Source organism: Salmo trutta, chromosome 33, assembly GCF_901001165.1.
Source record: "Salmo trutta chromosome 33, fSalTru1.1, whole genome shotgun sequence".
NCBI classification, from domain to species: Eukaryota; Metazoa; Chordata; class Actinopteri; order Salmoniformes; family Salmonidae; genus Salmo; species Salmo trutta.
The window spans coordinates 21,920,184-21,940,167 of NC_042989.1; the positions used below are offsets into that span (position 1 = coordinate 21,920,184).

The 19,984-nt window shown below is 44.1% G+C and overlaps 1 protein-coding gene across 3 annotated transcripts; it reads right to left on the reverse strand.

Moving 5' to 3' along the window:
• Positions 1–7,862: 7,862 nt before the first annotated feature.
• On the reverse strand, positions 7,863–18,228 carry arhgap11a (Rho GTPase activating protein 11A). 3 transcript variants are annotated; one of them, XM_029730310.1, is made up of 12 exons: positions 17,496–18,228; positions 14,792–14,859; positions 14,558–14,654; positions 14,183–14,439; positions 13,909–14,072; positions 13,663–13,803; positions 13,428–13,502; positions 12,855–13,028; positions 12,630–12,768; positions 12,269–12,377; positions 11,241–11,361; positions 7,863–11,096 (listed from the first exon to the last, which is right to left on the reverse strand). In XM_029730310.1, exons 1-12 carry the CDS (start codon positions 17,625–17,627, stop codon positions 9,559–9,561), a joined length of 3,015 nt encoding a protein of 1,004 aa, XP_029586170.1. In that variant the 5' UTR covers positions 17,628–18,228; the 3' UTR covers positions 7,863–9,558. The 3 variants fall into 3 exon arrangements, with proteins under 3 accessions (XP_029586170.1, XP_029586171.1, XP_029586172.1); XM_029730311.1 differs by lacking the exon at positions 13,428–13,502 and having other exon boundaries at positions 17,496–18,222; XM_029730312.1 differs by lacking the exons at positions 7,863–11,096; positions 11,241–11,361 and having other exon boundaries at positions 11,649–12,377; positions 17,496–18,210.
• Between the last annotated feature and the right edge of the window lie 1,756 nt (positions 18,229–19,984).

A 19,984-nucleotide genomic window follows, 5' to 3' on the forward strand; every position in this document is an offset into this window, starting at 1 on the left:
CTCTGAATATGCCGATTTGGCTCTCGCCTTCTGTAAGAAGAAGGCGACTCAATTACCACCTCATTGACGGGGGGATTGTGCGATAAATCTCCTGGTAGACGCAGCACTTACCAGGAGTCAAGTGTATCCCCTGTCACAGGAGGAGACGGCGGCTATGGAAACATATGTCTCCGAATCCCTGGGGCAGGGGTACATTCGGCCCTCCACTTCACCTGCCTCCTCGAGGTTCTTTTGAAGAAGAAGGATGGAGGTCTGCGCCCGTGCATTGACTATCGAGGTATCAACAAAATCACTGTGAGGTACAGCTACCCGCTGCCTCTCATAGCCAGTGCGATAGAGTCAATGCACGGGGCGCGCTTCTTCACAAAATTGGATCTCAGGAGTGCTTACAACCTGGTGCGTATCCGGGAGGGGGACGAGTGGAAGACGGCATTTAGAACCACCTCAGGGCACTATGAGTACCTCGTCATGCCGTACGGGTTGATGAAGGCTCCATCAGTCTTCCAAGCAATTGTAAACAAGATTTTCCGGGACCTGCATGGGCAGGGTGTAGTGGTGTATATCGACGACATTCTGATATACTCCGCTACACGCGCCGAGCAGGTGTCCCTGGTGCGCAAGGTGCTTGGTTGACTGTTGGAGCATGACCTGTACGTCAAGGCTGAGAAATGTCTGTTCTTCCAACAGTCTGTCTCCTTCATAGAGTACCGCATTTCCACTTCAGGGGTGGAGATGGAGAGTGACCGCATTTCAGCCGTGCGTAATTGGCCGACTCCCACCACGGTAAAGGAAGTGCAGCGGTTTCTAGGGTTTGCCAACTACTACCGGAGGTTTATCCGGGGCTTTGGTCAGGTAGCGGCTCCCATTACCTCACTGTTGAAGGGGGGACCGGTGCGACTGCAGTGGTCGGCTGAGGCGGACAGGACTTTTGGTCACCTGAAGGCTCTGTTTACCTTGGCTCTCGTGCTGGCTCATCCGGATCCCTCTTTGACGTTCATAGTGGAGGTGGACGCGTCCGAGGCTGGGATAGGAGCCGTGCTCTCTCAGCGCTCGGGTACACCACCAAAGCTCCGCCTCTGTGCTTTCTTTTTGAAGAAGCTCAGCCCGGCAGAGTGAAACTATGATGTGGGGGACCGGGAGCTGTTGGCTGTTGTCAGGGCTCTGAAGGCATGGAGACATTGGCTTGAGGGGGCTAAACACCCTTTTCTCATCTGGACTGACCACCGCAATCTGGAGTACATCCGGGCGGTGAGGAGACTGAACCGTCGCCAGGCAAGGTGGGCCATGTTCTTTACCCGTTTTGTTTTCACCCTGTCCTACAGACCAGGTTCCCAGAACGCTAAGGCAGATGCACTGTCCCGGATGTATGACACAGAGGAGCGGTTCATAGATCACACTCCCATACTTCCAGCCTCTTGCCTGGTGGCACCGGTGGTGTGGGAGCTGGACGCAGACATCGAGCGGGCGTTACGTACAGAGCCCACTCCCCCCAGTGTCCAGCTGGGCGTCTGTACGTTCCATCTGCTGTCCGCGACCTTTTGATCTATTGGGCCCACACGTCACCCTCCTCGGGTCATCCTGGCATTGGTCGGACGGTGCGCTGTCTTAGTGGGAAGTACTGGTGGTCCACCTTGGCCAAGGACGTGAGGGTTTATGTTTCCTCCTGCTCAGTGTACGCCCAGTGCAAAGCCACTAGGCACCTGCCTAGAGGGAAGTTACAGCCCTTACCCATTCCACAACGGCCGTGGTTGTACCTATCGGTGGATTTCCTCACGGATCTTCCTCCCTCACAGGGAAACACCACGATCCTGGTCGTTGTGGATCGGTTCTCTAAGTCCTGCCGTCTCCTTCCTTTGCCCAGTCTCCCTACGGCCCTACAGACTGCGGAGGCCCTGTTTACCCACGTCTTCCGGCACTACGGGGTGCCTGAGGATATAGTGTCTGATCGAGGTCCCCAGTTCACGTCAAGGGTCTGGAGAGCGTTCATGGAACGTCTGGGGATCTCGGTCAGTCCCCGAGAGTAACGGGCAGGTGGAGAGAGTAAACCAGGATGTGGGTAGGTTTCTGCGGTCTTATTGCCAGGACCGGCCGGGGGAGTGGGCGGCGTTCATCCCCTGGGCAGAGATGGCCCAAAACTCACTCTGCCACTCCTCCACTAACCTCTCCCCCTTCCAGTGCATACTGGGGTATCAGCCGGTTCTGTCACCTTGGCATCAGAGCCAGATCGAGGCTCCTGCAGTGGACGAATGGTTTAAGTGCTCGGAGGAGACCTGGGACGGCGCTCATGTGCACCTGCAACGGGCCGGGAGGCGTCAGAAGGCGAGCGCCAATCGCTACCGCAGTGAGGCCCCGGTGTTCGCACCGGGGGACCAGGTCTGGCTCTCGACCTGAAACCTGCCCCTCCGCCTGCCCTGCCGGAAGCTGGGCCCGCGGTTTGTGGGGCCATTCAAAGTCCTGAGGAGACTGAACGAGATTTGCTACAGGTTACAGCTTCCCCCAGATTACCGTATTAACCCCTCGTTCCATGTGTCTCTCCTCAGGCCGGTGGTGGCTGGTCCACTCCAGGAGCCTGAGGTGCGGGAGGTTTCTCCGCCCCCTCTGGACATCGAGGGGGCCCCGGCGTATGCTGTTCGAGCCATACTGGACTCGAGGCGTCAGGCGAGGGGCCTTCAGTACCTCGTGGAGTGGGAGGGGTACGGTCCGGAGGAGAGATGCTGGGTGCCGGTGGAGGACGTTTTGGACCCTTTGTTGCTGCAGGAGTTCCGGATCGCCCTGCGACTCGTCCTCCGGGTCGTCCCCGAGGTCAATGGGGGGGGTCGTCCCCGGGTCGTCCCCGAGGTCAATGGGGGGGTACTGGCACGACTTCCGCCGAAGTCGGTCCCTCTTCTTGTTCGGGCGGCGGTCGACGTCACCGGCGTTCTAGCCATCGCCGATCCACTTTTCATTTGTTTTGTCTTTGTTTTACACACCTGGTTTCAATTCCCCAATTACATTCATTATTTAACCCTCTGTTTTCCCCATGGTTTTTGTGAGTGATTGTTTTATTGTAAGTTCGGTCCGTTGTTTGTGGGCTTGGTCTTACTTCATGTATTTGGAAATGTTGAGTAAAGTTCATTGTGTTATTCATAACTGCGGTCTTGCGCCTGACTCCTCTGCACCAGCTACACCCAGAACCTTACACACTCCATCACTCTCCTTCTTGGTCAAATAGCCCTTACACAGTCTGGAGGTGTGTTTTGGGTCATTTTCCTGTTGAAAATCAAATGAAAGTCCCACTAAGCGCAAACCAGATGGGATGGTGTATTGCTGCAGAATGCTGTGGTAGCCATGCTGGTTAAGTGTGCCTTGAATTATAAATAAATCGCAGACAGTGTCATGGAAGAAGCTTGGAACCACCAAGACTCTTCCTAGAGCTGGCCGCACGGCCAAACTGAGCAGTCGGGAGAGAAGGGCCTTGGTCAGGAAATTGACCAAGAACCCGATGGTCACTCTGACAAGAGCTCCAGAGTTCCTCTATGGAGATGGGAGAACCTCCACCATTCAGGCCTTTATGGCCAGACCGAAGCTACTCCTCAGAAAAAGGCACATGACAGCCCGCTTGGAGTTTGCCAAAAGGCACCTAAAGGATTCTCAGACCATGAGAAACAACATTCTCAGGTCTGATGAAACCAAGATTGAACTCTTTGGCCTCAATGCCAAGCGTCACGTCTGGAGGAAGCCTGGCACAATCCTTATGGTGGTGGCAGCATCATGCTGTAGGGTTGTTTTTCAGCAGCAGGGACTGGGAGACTAGTCAGAATCGTGGGAAAGATAAATAGAGCAAAGTACAGAGAGATCCTTGATGAAAACCTGCTCAAGAGCGCTCAGTACCTCAGACTGGGGCGAAGGTTCACCTTCCAACAGGACAACAACCCTAAGCAAGACAACGCAGGAGTGGCCTCGGGACAAGTCTCTGAATGTCCTTGAGTTACCCAGTCAGAGCCCGGACTTGAACGCAATCGGACATCTCTGGATAAACCTGAAAATTGCTGTCCAGCGACGCTCCCCATCCAACCTGACAGAGCTTGAGAGGATCTGCAGAGAAGAATGTGAGAAACTCCCCAAATACAGGTGTGCCAAGCTTGTAGCGTCATACCCAAGAAGACTTGAGCCTCTAATCGCTGCTCAAGGTGCTTCAACAAAGTACTTGAGTAAAGGGTCTGAATACCTATGTAAATGCAATATTTCACTTTTTTTCTTCATTTTTAATACATTTGCAAACATTTCTAAAAACCTGTTTTTGCTTTCTCATTATGGAGTATTGTGTGTAGATTGATTAGGGGAAAAAAACAATTTATTCCATTCTAGAATAAGACTAAGGTTGCAAAATGTGGAAAAAGTCAAGGGGTCTGAATATTTTGTTAATGCACTATTCCAGACTCTGACATTGCTCGATCTGATATTTCTTAATTTCTTTATTTTTTACTTTTTGGATTATGTGTTTATTGTTTTGTATTTACAGGCATTACTGCACTGTTGGAGCTAGAAACACAAGCATTTCGGTGCACTTGCAAATCTGTATGAGACCAATAAACTTTGATTTGATTAATTCCTTTTGGGGATGCCAATTGATATAGTGCCATGTGATAGGACTGTAGGCTATAAGAAAGTTTTACCATAAATAGGCTAACAATGTATGTGGCCCAACTGGATTGCACGCTACCATTTATTAATTCAATTTATAATGACAGAGCTAGTTTTGGCAATATATTCATGAGATGTAAATGATAGACTCGGAAAAAAATGTATCACATTTCATAGCATAGGCATAGTTCCACAAGACTAAATTGCAATTAAATTTATTTTTCAATAGAATAAACGTATTTACTGAATTATTCAAACTTTCCCCAATCCATAGGCTTCATGATATTAGCATTGTTGGCTAGGTAGTATGGGGTATGTTAATGCGAAACGTATCATGTTCTGTATCCTGAAATTATAATTTTAGTGACCTGTTTCCGATTTGGAGAAATACAAAATAAAAAATATGTTTTTATTTATTTGGATGTATTACTTTGCAAAAGACCCAAACTGTTATAAATTAGGCCTACTAATATTTACGATTGCTTAACGAATAAGCCACAAAACATTAGATTAAATTAGATCACAATATGTTCTGACCCAAGTGTTTGTCACCTGTCTCGCCAAATTGAGAAATGTTTGATTTCAATTAGACGTATGTTTAGCCTTATAGAAAACAGCCAAAAGTTGTAAAAATATCTAATTAAAAACATATAAAAAGAGCTCATGCTTAGTGCGTTGGAAACTGTCATGGACACATGTGTGCTGTAAAGAAATTCTGAGAAATGAGCATGGCGTTTGAATATCTATTAGAGAAAAGCCCGACACACCCTACGGCAAAAATGGATTGTTTCGAAATGAAAACATAAGACAAGTCACAACATAACAACAGTCACATTTTATTCCTGACATGTCCGCATATAGACTCCTTTGTCTCACTTGATTCCCGTCCATTTACACCTTTTAAGACCGTTTCATAAACAAAACTTTTATTGATTATGGGGCAAAGACAGTGCGTCAATATGTGTTATGTTTAAGCTTTAGTAGGCCTATAGGTTATAGCCTACACGTTGTTTAGGACAGGAACGATCCATATTTCACCTTGGCAAAGAAGCTGCTAGCTATGCATCTTAGAATATAAAAATAAAACAAATATGTTTTTCTATCGGATAAACCAGTCACAGTAATCTACCCCTTTGATTATTTTAGGCAACTTTACTTCATATTCGGTAGTCAGGCGTTTTTCCTGAGGCATACATATCCACACCCGTGTGCCAAATGACTGGCACAGCGCCTATGCTGAAGGTCTGCACAGGATATGTTGAGTTCTGAAAGGAGTGGATTTGTTGATTAGGCCATGTTTGCAGTTATAACAGTAATCCTGAGTTTTTACACTCTGCTCGTCAGATTCCTGCATTATTTGTAGGTCTACTGGCCCCATCTGCGCAACACATGGTTGGCGGTCAATATTCACAGCAACGTCAACATAATGCAAAGCCATGATAATATAAGGGGCTTTCAAACAAAAAGACATGCAGCGCACATTACGGTTGTGCACAGGACTGTGGTGAGTGTTGTGTGAAGGCAATTAATTGACGTGCCAGCAATGTGATGGTATTCCTATTGCTGAATCAATTGAATTAGTTGACAGAACTCGTCAGGATTCATTGTGTGCAATTTTTATTTTCAGATTTAACATGCCATCAAGGTGAAAAATGGTCTCCCTTTTAACCTAAATTAGTCCCAAATAATAAAACAATCTACAAATGGCTATTTTTAATAGGATAACAAACATCCATACTCCACTACCACATAGCTGATGTGTGTAGTGGGTCGTTAGGGACATCATATGCACTACATCCAGGATTTGTATTCCAGATAGTGACCATTGCGCAGTATTCAAGCATATCCACATATCCCCTCCCCTCTGTCTATAATGTTTGAGGTCTAAACACCTCAATAACAACTATAGTTTATTTATTGATGTCCTCATGAATATTCCATTACCAGTGCTAAAGGTGTGCAGTGGTAAGGTAATTTGCCTGAGGTTATCAGACAAGCTTTTGATTCAACTGAGAGGAATTAGTGATATCATGTTGATCAAATGTTGTTATCCAAATTCTGTTACATTCCTATGGATCAATAGTGATATGCCTTCACAAGCTTCTCTTTCCCTGGTAGGTGAAAGTAGTGTCAGCACATGGCACAGACATTCTCAAAAAGACAGACAGGGCACCATCTGCTGGATTAAGCAGTCACATAAATCACAGATAAATCTCATATGAAATACAGTAGTGATGCTACACTGAACAAAAAATATAAACGCAACATGTAAAGTGTTGGTCCCATGATTCATGAGCTGAAATAAAAGATCCCAGAAATGTTCCATATGCACAAAAATCACATTTCTCTAAAATTTTGTGCACAAATTTGTTTATATCCCTGTTAGCGAGCATTTCTCCTTTGCCAAGATAATCCAGCCACCTGACAGGTGTGGCATATCAATAAGCTGATTAAACAACATGATTGTTACACAGGTACACCTTGTGCTGGGGAAAATAAAAGGCCACTCTAAAATGTGCAGTTTTGTCACAAAATAGATGTCTAGTTTTTTTAATCTTATGAACTTGAATATACTTTTCTTTCTAAGCAATTCATATTGGCTAACAAACTAGAGACGGCAATGTGTCTCTCGCAGCTCTTCATCTATTGCTCAGTAATGTTCATTCTACCTTTCTTAGGGTAAGGGCCAATGCTCCAATTGTTTTTCTTTGTCTATATGTCTATTTAGAAAGCAATCCCAGTAATGTGAGATTGATAGATTAGGGTCTAATTCATTTATTTCAATTGACCAATTTACTTATATGAACATAACTCAGTAAAATCTTACAAAATTATTTCATGTTGCATTTATATTTTTGTTCAGTATACATTGCAGCTGCCCCAACAAGTGATTTTAGTACACCCCCTTCTGGAAGTAAATTGCAACTACCAGAGGTGATTGGCTCGATTCAGCCTCCGGACAATTTTTTCTTGAAGGATGGTCAGGTGGCCAAACAGTTATAACATTTGACTAAAACAATCATGTCAAACCTTTCTTTCATTATTTACATGATCACATCTCTCTATTATGCATGGGAATACTTTGGAACAGATTTCCAAAACTACTAATCACTTGGAACGGATTTACTGTTATTTTTTGTTTTTTACAGTCTTTTAAAATCCGCCAGTTGGGGAACTCTGCCCTATATAATATGTCCTAAACAGCCTGTGTGCAGACAGCATTATGAATTGTTCCCAAGTTAAGAAAAACATTTTTTTTTTAATGTTTGGATCTTTCTTTTTAACAAAAATTACAAGTTTTGAAATGGTCAGACTGCAATGTAGAGGTGCTTTAAATAAATACTGCTTGACAAGTTTTATTCATAAATTCCCCCCAAAAGTGTCTTGGTCAGTTCACATGTTTAATCCAAAGCAAATTAACAGCAAAAAAATAGCCCTTAATTATATAAAAAGAAGTAGGGAAACAGTTTTGTAGACCTTTACCAAATTAGGACCACAATGAAAAAATAAATAAAAGCAAAAATAAAACCTTAATGGGCAACTCCGCCACTTAACATTTGGGTTGTTATGAAGTATTTAGTGACGTCTTACACAGTTTGTGTAACTTTATGATTTCATGTATATTGACTGTTTAGTGATGCGCAAAACCAGAAATTGTTTTCAAGTAGGAGCCCTAAAATTACTAATAAAATAAATGGACAATCATTTTCAGCTATCGATATAACCCATCTAGTTCTGATCATATGTTGCTCGGTTGTCTTCGTCTAATAACATCTGTAAATAGACGGTCAAAAACCTATAGAATGATATGTATAGCTAGTTTACATCAATGTGTTTGTTGTTCAAGGCTCAAATTGCTATGATTCCATTTGGCAAAACCACTCCCACCATCAACAAAGTTGAATCTCCAAATAGCCTATATTCTCATTAGTTCCAATTGGCCTAATATTGTTGGATGGTTGCTAAGGCTGTATTTGGCAGCTATTGTTGATCACACTACTTCCAATGCAACAGGGATAGCTACTTAGCTAGCATTGCTAATGTCAGCACAAAATATACAGGCTTAAATGAGAGACTAGGATTCCATAGTGATTTGCCTGTAAATGTCATAATAAATGTGTTCTAACAGGCCTACATGTTGTGTGGACTGTTAAGACAGTAGCTAAAATTAAACTCAGCTGTTATTGTTGCAAAAACCTATTTTGGATGTAGCAGTCAGGCTAGCTAGAATGCTAGCTAACCATCAGATACAGTAACTTATGCTTAGCATTCGTTAGCATCTACATTCTATTATTTAAGTGTAATGCAGTTGATTGGTGACAGTGGGATGAACATATATTCAGCATGATATACATGCAAGCATTATAATATGAAATGCACTCAAAATTAAGCTTGTAAAGCTAACTGCCGACTGGACGGAGCATTGAATCCTGGTAGGTGAAACGCACCCTGGGAATTGTAGTATACTGTAGATAAGGGCAATGCAGAAGCTTAAATGACAAAAACTAGGAATCGTGCAGTATGACAGACAAAAATTTGTATCAGATCTTATGGTGGGGCATATACTAACAGCATAATAACTGGTTATAAAGTGGTGTTGTCCTTTAAACTCTAAAAACTTCAAGCCATACACCCAACCGTTCAGCAATTGCCTTCAACACTAGTCTAACAGACTACAAACACCTTCAAAAATACAGATTCTTTTACACTGATATGCATGTGCAAAACTATTTTACCAACAGAGTAAACTACTAAGGCAATGCAACAGATCAGTCACCCCAAGCACTCAAAGAACAGCATCTAAGAAGTAAAATAAATTAAATCCCTGAAAACAACTGAAGACATACAAATTTAGGGAATGTTTTGAAGCCATACAATGAGACAGCATATATCCAGATAGGGAGACCTGCATAGTGAAGGGTGAGTTCTACTAGACTAGAGGTCTATGGGCTTGGTGGCTGACAGCAGTCTGCCCTCGTTGAGGGGGTTCCTGGGGGAGCCTCTATAGTAACACACATCCTTCTCAGCCACCTGCTGTACCACAGACCTCTCACCTTCACCTCCTGGGTCTTTAACAGGTGTGTCACCTTTGGCCTTCAGTTGTACCTTGTTGGTCACGTCGCTTAGAGTGTAATTCCTGGGTTTGCGGGCGATGCTGGCTGGCTTCTTGGGTGGGACTGGACGAGGGCGGGTTTTTGTGGAGCGGACCTTGTCAAGTGTGGGGCCTCCTTGGTCGTCTGCCTGGCCCTGGTGAGGCTGGCACTGAGCCCCAGCAGACAGGCCACTCTCCAGGCTGACAGCCTCTCCCACAGGGATGGCGGTTACCTGGATGGAGGAGGTGATACCAGCCGGTACAGGCCACCTGTCCCGCAGCAAGGAGTTGATCCTGCGGATAGACTGGCGCACAGGAGTACGCTGGAACTTGAGGGGGGACCTGACTGCTTTGGCCTGTGATTTGGGTGAACACAGGGTGAGCTTGTTGAAGCGCTGGATGTGGTCTACCACCCTTAGCCTGCAGGTCTCCAGGGTGCCTGGGGAAGGCAGCTCCACCGGCTGCTGTTCCTGCCTCTGGGGGTGGGCACTGGGTTCTGGGGATGCCACAGCCTCATCAACATGTACCATTACAGGCACTGTACCCACAGGGGGAAGAGGAGTCTTGAGCTCCTGAAAGTATTCCAGCCCTGAAGCTCTGTATGGAGTGGACTGGACCCCAGCAGCAATGCTGCGTGTGAAGTGAGCAGGGCTCTGGATGTCCAGGGCATCGATCAACTTGCTGCAGTTCACCTGCTCAGCCACAACATCTGCCTCTCCCGCCACAGACCTGTCACCAGCACACAGCGACCAGTCACAGGCCTTCTCTGACAGACTGCCACATCCTCCCACCTCAAACAGGGCACTATCTATATACAAGGGAGACAGAGGAACAAACTCAATCTGACCAAATGTGATGTTCTGGTCATCAGCCAGATGCCTCCAAGGAGTTGGCATGCCAGAACGCTCTTTGTTTGGTGACACACCTATGAGTGTAGAAGATTCAGAAGGAGTTGAATCTGTTGAATTGGTTTGAGTGTTCTCAGGCTGTGTTGCCTTGCCCCCTTCAGAGGGGGCACTGTCGTCCCTCAGTACTCCCTGTAGGTCGCTGCCAGAATCAGTGAAGGCTCTTTTGATCTTGAGCAGGGTGGGCCTGGTCAGAGTCTGGCTGAATGAGCCCTCACTCTCGAGGCTCTCTGCTCTGGAGGAACAGCACAGCTTCTTGGGGAAGCTGGCCACCATGGGGGGCTTGGCCATCACGATGGCAGGCTCGGAGTAGTAGTTGTTCTTCAGACACATGTTAATGGGGGTGTCGGTGAAGGAGCCTCCGCTGAAGACATGGCCTTTGTCAGGGGTCTCCCCACTCCAAGACGTCCGGAGGGCACTGCCGTCACACTGGGGGGTTAGCAGGTTGTCCTCTGACTTACTGTAAAACTTGGAGCCTGTGGAGCAGTGGGCATTAGCAGACATCACTTCCCACAAGGGACAACAAACACTGATCCATTTCATGCATTACTTTAGCACTTAACACAAATTATGAATGTACATTATAAATAATGTTAGTAGGTTTCAAAAAAGGGACTTACCCTTTGAGGCACTCTTGTTTCGCAAAACAGCAGGGCTAAATTTGGCGTCTTTGGTGAAGCAAAAACTGGTGGTGCTCTCTGGAGTGGCAAGTCGCCAACCAATGAACTCTGAACACCCTCTCTGAATCGCCAGCATGGAATAAGAAATTACATTGTTGGGATGGAGCCTTGTACTTTTTAGTCAATCATATAATGTTGCCTTACACTAAAACCTTGTTAAGTTATGTGAAATATTTTCTTAACCAACAGTGCAGTTCAAGAAGAGTTAAGGGCTTGTAAGCATTTCACAGTAAAGACTATACTTGTTGTATTCGGCACATGTGACAAATAAAGTTGATTTGAAAATCTGATGCATCATAATGTAAGGGTCTTCAGGTGTATGGTAAAAAGTTACTCAGATGAAATTAGTGTTGGTCAATATTGTTTTATTAAATTGCAAATATACATCCGTATGCGCATTATAAAGTGACCCATGCATAAACCAAGTTACAGTTCAGTTTAGGTAATTATAATATTTGTTTAATATTAAATGTTTTTAAAGTCTTAAAATGTTAGATTTCACTTATTAAATATTTCAGATCCTAGAATATAAACATCTTGGTTCACTAGTTTATCAGTATAAACATTCCATCAAATGTTACAGAACAGTCATGCAGAAATAACGGAATTCTCGCCTTGAAAACAAGAACGTTTGATTTAAAGTAGAAGCTCACAACCTCAAAATGGGTTCCAGTCAATTTATTAACTGAGCATGCATTATTTAAAGTAAACATATGCCCAAACTGCCATAAAATCAACAGCCAAAAAAGAAAACCTAGAAAGATTAGAAATAAGTCCTACTGTGCAAAATTGTACCTTACAATTGCACCCCATGCATAAATGTAGATGTATTAATCAGAATAAATCAATTAGTCAATTTGCTAAAGGGGGGGGTGTCATCGTCAAGGCTGGGATTGAGAGCAGTCTTTTCCTCCCATTTGAGGGGCAGATAATCAGTGTGAGGTTCATACATGGGTATCTGCACTTACAGGGTCTCTGCTGCTCTTGCCCAGGTTGAAGCGAAGGCGCAGGGACTTGCGAACATTTTCTTTCTTGGCGACCTTGGGAGAGAAGCAACCAGCCTTCCCAGACTCTACTCTGAAAAACAGACAAGAACATACTGTTTCAACCATTGTCAAGTTATAAATATTATACAATATAAACATTTAATAAGGCCTCTCCTCCGATGCAACAGAGAGAAGTGTGACATGAAAAGGTTGGTGTGTTTGAGATCGTTATCAGCTTAGACATAACAGTTGTCATCTGCTTGAGCAATACAGGAACAAGATGCATTTTCAATTCCACATAGGATCAGGAAATAGCCTTTGATAAACCACATGATGCATGTACCTGTCGACAAAATGTCGGTGACTCAGTCGTTTGCTCTTTCTCCTTGCAGAGCTGGCAGACTGCCCGCTGGACCTCCCAACTGAGGCCAAAGCATTATGGGAGGAGTCGAGTGATTTTGAGGCACTTGGGTCAAGGTATCCTGAAAAACAGGAGCAACACACATGAATACTTTTTAGTAAAAAATAAAAACTGATTAAATACGGCTGTGAGTCTTTGTGAAGTTACCTGGTCCAGGAGTGGAGCTTCCACCGAACAGAGTATTAGGCAATAATTCTAAACCAAGGTTCTTTTTGATGGATCTCCGTTTCTTGTTGGAGAATCCATAACTATGACCAGATTCCAAAGGAATTTCTCTCTTGGAGCTGGGAGTAATTATCACAGGAGTTGCAGAAGAAAAGACTGGGGGGAATAACAAGAGTGAATACACTATTAGGTCATAGTCTCCCACAGAAAAATATTCAGAACAGCTGAAATAATTCGCAAAAATTCTTGATTAGCATCAATTGAGAAAATTAAAGCCAAAAACAAGCACAGACAGAGTAGGCAAGACAATTTGGGCAGGCATAAATCCTTAATGTAATAGCGGGAAAAGAATGACAAGACAGTGTTACTACTCATTCACTACAGAAGCGCAAATAAAAAAATATCTGAAAACAAATTTTAATTAAGAGTTGCATTTCTGTGAAAGACAAGCAGCTGATTCCTTGTTGCAGGCTGGATTAAATGAATGCGTCAGAACTACGGGTCATTGATGCTCTCATTCAACGGCAGGAGGCGAAACCTAACCTCGGTACCTACCATATCTGTCTGACTGGGGAGTATTTGTGGGTGTTCTATTTGTTTTTAACTTATTCAGAGCTCCATTGACCATATCTGCAATGTAAAAACCATTCCATATCTTGAAATGCAATGGAGATTTACTGAGGAGGAAGAATAAGCCTATAACATTGGATCGTTTAATATAATTTCAAAGACGACCCAATGCTGGAAAAAATACAAATTCTACGGGCAATGTTCTTCCAGGGTATCTTACCTCCTAGACTGCGCCTGCATCTCCTCTTGGCCCCTGAATTTGAGTCCAAGTCCTCTAGTCGCTCAAGAGTAGGGGACAGAACACCTGCCTCACAGCCCAGCATGGCTGGAATCTTCTCCATGATGAACTGAGGTACCACACCTATCACACAGAGACACATTTTAGACACTGTTTGCTATGAACATCCCCTTTTAACTTTCAATCACCAGTTGATTGATGACACTACAACAAGGCTTGAACTGCTACCGAAGTCTGAAGCGTGTTCTATAAGGCAGTGGACCACAGCTGCCTGTTGCTTGAGGCGTTTCTCTGTGCTGGCGTTCATCTTGTCTGCCCCGTCTCCAGCGTGTAAAAGGTTGGGAGCCAGGATCACAGACAGGTTACTGCTGTCCATCTTATTCACACCACTCCTGAGAGAAAAAGCAAAACCAGACCAGATTGAGAAATAATGATTGACCAAGTCCAAAACTGTACAGTGTGAAATTATACTATTTAATGAGACAAATTTGTGAAATCATACCTTTGAGAGACTTTGTTGAGGAAGCCAAAAAAGTAACGTAGAATGCTCATGTTCCGGTCAGGCAGTACACAAGAGAGCAGCAGGGTGGCATAGGTCCTGTCCTCCTTTGTGGGCAGCTGCTGGGCCTTGAGGAAGGCATTATGCAGCTCTGTAGGCATAACAGGATCCGGCAGCTCCCTAAAGAACTGCTTGACCAAGCCAGCCACATCACACGGCAGGGCAGTGGACAGGCACCTCTCACCGTTATCCAACTTCACCTGCACAGAAAAAAACTAAAAAACTATACGGCCTTGTGTTTAACTACTCCAGCAGCCAGGGCCTTCCTATTCATAGCAAGGTCAACTCCAGCAGGGTCAATCTCCAGCCATCACTCACCCGGAGTGCTTTCAGACGAACAATGGAGCCAGACTTTCTGAACAAGCCCTCTGTATCCACATGCTCCAGCAGACTTGCACATGCATCCATGAGAAAGCTGGGAGAGCAAGGGAATGGGAGAAACATTAGACCTAAAAAAAAGGACAGAGAATAGGCCTAACACACACAAATGAAGGACGACAAAATATTTTGTTAGAAAGTAGAAGTTCTAGCTAAGACAGGTGTTTATCTTACCATGGTATGCTCCCATTCTCCACATTGTACTGCAGAAGGCTCTCCAGCGATACGCCAAACACTTTCACCTGGAAAACATGTTAAAACAAGTTCATTTTTGATTTCAATAAGGAAGGCTTTCCATGGCAGCTGGTTTAATTATCCTACATAGGCCTAAGCTCACTAATAAGCTTCGACTTGGTATCCCATCCAACTTCACGCCACAGAAATGTCTGTGAAAGGGCACAAGTCTTTACATGAGATTTGTCCCCATTTAACAGAAGGTCCTGAAAGCTGTTTTACAACAGTTAGGCATTTCCCTACCCAAGGAAGTAGTTTGTAACTCATCACCTGATCAAATACAAGCTAGCGCTATGTTGTGGCTACCAAGCGTCAAACATTCTGCTAAGTATTTTAGAGGGAGAGACTGGAAAATAGGTGCCTAGCTGTGCTTTTGAAAAACAACAGCCTATAGCCTACTACAGTATAATGACAGCCCTGTGCCTTTTACTTGGTACATTTTCTGCCAGTAAATTTCCCCTGCCCCATGGAAAGAAAGTACAGGTTTAATGGACCAAACCAAGTGCCTTAAATCAAATTAGGCTAACTGCCAAAGGCACGCATGTGCCTTGTACTACAGTCTCATCACCAAGCCCAATTAAACAGTCCACTGCGCTATTATGTATGCCAAATGTGTCTACTATTGTCAATCTTTTGAATCATTTGCAACAATTCACTTCAAATTTTATTAGTCACATGCACATGGTAATCAGATGTTAATGTGAGTGTAGCGAAATGCTTGTACTTCTAGTTCCGACAGCAGTAATATCTAACAAGTAATCTAACAAATTCACAACGGCTACATTATACACACAAATGTAAAAGGGTTGAATGAGAATATGTAGATATAAATATATGGATGAGCGGCATATGCAAAATGCAATAAGATGGTATAAAATACAGTATATACATATGATATGAGTAATGTAAGATCTGTAAACATTATTAAAGTGACATTATTTAAAGTGGCATTGTTTAAAATCACTAATGATTAATTTAAAGTGGCCAGTGATTGGGTCTCAATGTAGGCAGCAGCCTCTCGGAGTTAGTGATTGCTGTTTAGCAGTCTGATGGCCTTGATAGAGACTGAAAAAAGCTTCTCGGTCCCAGCTTTGATGTACCTGTACTGACCCCGCCTTATGGATGATAGCAGCGTGAACAGGCAGTGGCTCGGGTGGTTGTTGTCCTTAATCTTTTTGGCCTTCCTGTGACATCGAGTGCTGTAGGTGTCATGGAGGGCAGGTAGTTTGCCGCCAGTGATGCGTTGTGCAGACCACACCACCCTCTGGAGAGCCTTGCGGTTGAGGGTGGTGCAGTTGCCGTACCAGGCTGTGATACAGCCTGACAGGATGCTCTCAATTGTGCATCTGTAAAAGTATGTCAGGGTTTTGGGTGAAAAGCCACATTTCTTCAGCCTCCTGAGGTTGAAGAGGCGCTGTTGCGCCTTCTTCACCACACTGTGTGGGTGGACCATTTCAGTTTGTCTGTGACGTGTACACAGATGTACTTGAAGCTTTCCACCTTCTCCACTGCTGTCCCTTCGATGTGGATAGCGGGGTGCTCCCTCTGCTGTTTCCTCAAGTCCACGATCATCTCCTTTGTTTTGTTGACGTTGAGTGAGAGGTTGTTTTCCAAAAACCACACTCCGAATGCCCTCACTTCCTCCCTGTAGGCTGTCTCTTCATTGTTGGTAATCAAGCCCACTACTGTTGTGTCGTCTGCAAACCTGATCATTGAGTTTGTAGGCGTGCATGGCCACGCAGTTGTGGGTGAACAGGAGGCGGCTGAGCACGCACCCTTGTTGGGCCCCAGTGTTGAGGGTCAGTGTAGAGATGTTTCCTACCTTCACCACCTAGCCCTTCAGAAAGTTCAGGACCCAATTGCACAGGGCGGGGTTGAGACCCAGGACCTCCAGCTTGATAATGCTTTTGGAGTTTACTATGGTGTTGAATGCTGAGCTCTAGTCAATGAACAGCATTCTTACATAGGTATTCCTCTTGTCCAGATGGGATAAGGCAGTGTGATGGAGATTGCATCGTCTGCGGACCTGTTGGGGCAGTATGCAAACTGAACTGGGTCTAGGGTGGCCAGTAAGGTGGAGGTGATATGATCCTTGACTAGTCTCTCAATGCACTTCATGATGACAGAAGTGAGTGCTATGGGGCTGTAGTCATTTAGTTCAGTTATCTTTGCCTTCTGGGGTACAGGAAGAATGGTGGCCATCTTGACGCACTTAACTAGATAGTTATGAACCCCCAACACAATTCAGACGGACAGACTAATCCAACAATGAACGTGAATTACAATGACAGGCTAACAAAAGTGCTCAGACTGAATGCAAATTAGCTAGTCAGCCAGAATGGTTCTCAAAAGGACTCTTTTCACGCCACTTCGTTACGAAGCGACTTTCGCTTACGCTAACCCATCCATTTTCCTAACCTGCTGCCTAAATTACACAAATCTGTTACGTAAACAAACCACTTCCGTAACAGTGTTTCTCAGTTTGCAAACAATGAATTTTAGCTAGCTAACGTTAGCTACTTAGCCCACCAACTGACTCATTCAGGCACTGTTTTACAACCAAAGTTTGACAATTATGTCTAAGAGTAACGTTATGCGTTATGTTTATCTAGGTTGTAAGCTAAACAAAAATAGACTTAGTTACCTTGTTGTTAGGTGTCAATTTGCAGCTGGTGCGTGCTTTGTTTTTATTCCAATTCTTAGTCTTTATCCCATAAGCAGTACGAAGGTGTTGCACAATAGCCAGACGCATCACATTTCTTTCCATTACCTTCATCTTTCACTTTACAAATTACTTTCACTGTGCCTTCTTAAACTTTCAACACATACTGTACCAACTTGCAAGTCTATGCTTAGTTATTATTATCCCTCTTGAATATAACGCGTCAGCATAACAGCTAACTTAGTTATCGTAGCTCACGTCCCCTTCCTTTTAAATTGCCAACAATTCTTTGCGTATGCCCTTCTCATTCAAAACAATCTAGCTAACTTGACATACCAAATCATTCTACATGTAACCTGCAACTAGCTAGGTCGCCAAAAAGCAACCGCCGAGTCACTGCCAATTATCCAGACCCAGCTAGGCGCTATCATTCTCGTGTGGCTAGCCCACGTCCGATATCATCTAACATCAGCTAAACAACAATTCTCATAGCTAGCTAACCATAACTAATGTATATTACCGTATGCCTAAATCTAATTCTAGCATTTACCTGAATACTTAGCTATTCTCTTGTTTTTATATCATCTGAATTGCCGTAGCTAGCTACATTGCTTGCAGACTACGTTCCCTGAAATATTTTTCCGCTCATCTTTTAAACGGCAATAGCCTTTCTACTTGCTCTGCTCTGATTGGCTAGAGTGGGTTCAAAATATTAAGACCCACACAATGTTATTTTTCTTCTTCGTTGGGGTTTATCGGCTGTTGGCATCCAACATTATGGTGCATTACCGCCACCTAATGTACTGGAGTGTGGGCCAGAGAGAGTGAGAAACTAAATCCTAACTCAGCCCTGTTTCTATTAAAAAAAAATATAACAACATATTTGAGCCTATGGCTGCGTTTCAAACTCAAAGTACACAGCCCAATGGCTGCGTTTCAAACTCAAAGTAGACAGCCCTATGCCTTTGGGGGAATCCCCGCGGTCATATTTGTCGTCGATCCAAATGATTAGCCAAGCAAGGGAAGTTTGCAACGTAAGGCCCTCAGCCTTTGTTTTTAATGGAGTTTGCGAGTGTCACTTCGGGGCCTGAAATTCAATTCGCGATGATTGTACATCTGCTAAGAAAAGTCCGCCAAAACTTAAAACCTCAATGTCAATTTGGAGTGAAAATACAAGTGCAAGTAAAAACCAATACTAATGTACAAACACGTCTCCTAAAAGTAATTATGTTTTAGTTTGGTGAGCTTTTGGAAATTGTCCAAATAAAACATTTGCCTTCTTCAGAAGTAGCTAGGCAGGCAAACATTAGTTTGCTTGCTATCATACAGTAGACATATATTAATAATTATTTAGTAAATACAAGTTGACATGCAATCATAACTGACTGTGGTGCATATAAAGCACCCACAAGCTACTGTATCAATACATGCTCCACTGTCTCTGTTTCCTGGCAATAATCACACTTTCCTGTCAGATTATTTCCTATCACATTTAAAGTCTTACTCAACCGGCTGTGTCCCACCCTTAATCTTGTAACAATAGCCTCCTCTATTCTGCCCCTTCCTGCTGTCCTCCTTGTTTCAATATGCTTTGCGTTGTAGTCACGACGGACAAAGAAATATAGTTAAGCAAACTTTACTAGGCATGTTGTCAACCAGCACATTACTAAAGTAAGTAACAACTGGTTTCTGTTTCCTGTGTAACATCAATATGAGTAACATCAATATTGCCTCATGTTCTTTTTTTTTTTTTTTTTTTACAAGGGCAGACTCCTCCTAACTTTGGCTTGGAGTCCATGTGTGCAATAAACTGGAATGTGAATTGAATGTTTGTTTACTGTCTGACTGTCCATTCATTATTCAGGTGTATAGGTCTTTGGATGGCCATACAAGACCTTGTGTGGGGAGTGTTGATTACATCAGGAGGTGCTTGACCTGAGATGTTTGGATCTTCTTGTTGAGATGCAGCGTTCACCTCTAGGTTCTGTTCAGCACCCTGCTGGGCATCAGCTGGTGCTCTGTTTACTGGCTCTGTGCCAGGCTCCTCAAGAGTGGGGAAATCCTCCTCTATTTCTCTGCTCTTCCTCAGGTGTCGCCTGTTCCTCCTGAAGACTTGTCTTTGTTCTGTCTTCACCTCATAGGACCTTTGCTCCTCAGGTCTGACTACTGTGGCCCTCTGCCACCACTGATTCTGTCCTGTGAGTGGCTGAACTCACACCCTGTCATCTCGTTGCAGCTCTGTGAGATCCTTAGCAGAGGTGTCATAGTACTTTGCCTGTTTCTGCTGTCTTGCTTTGAACTTTTCCAGCTGACAGTTTGCCATCCCTGGTCTCAGAAGATTTTCACTCATTATAAGTAGTGTCTTTGTACGTTTTCCCACAAGCACCATTGCAGGGCTGCTGTCTGTTCCTTGTGACGGGGTATTTCTGTGATCCAGCATGACCAGGCATTTTTTATTTCACCTTTATTTA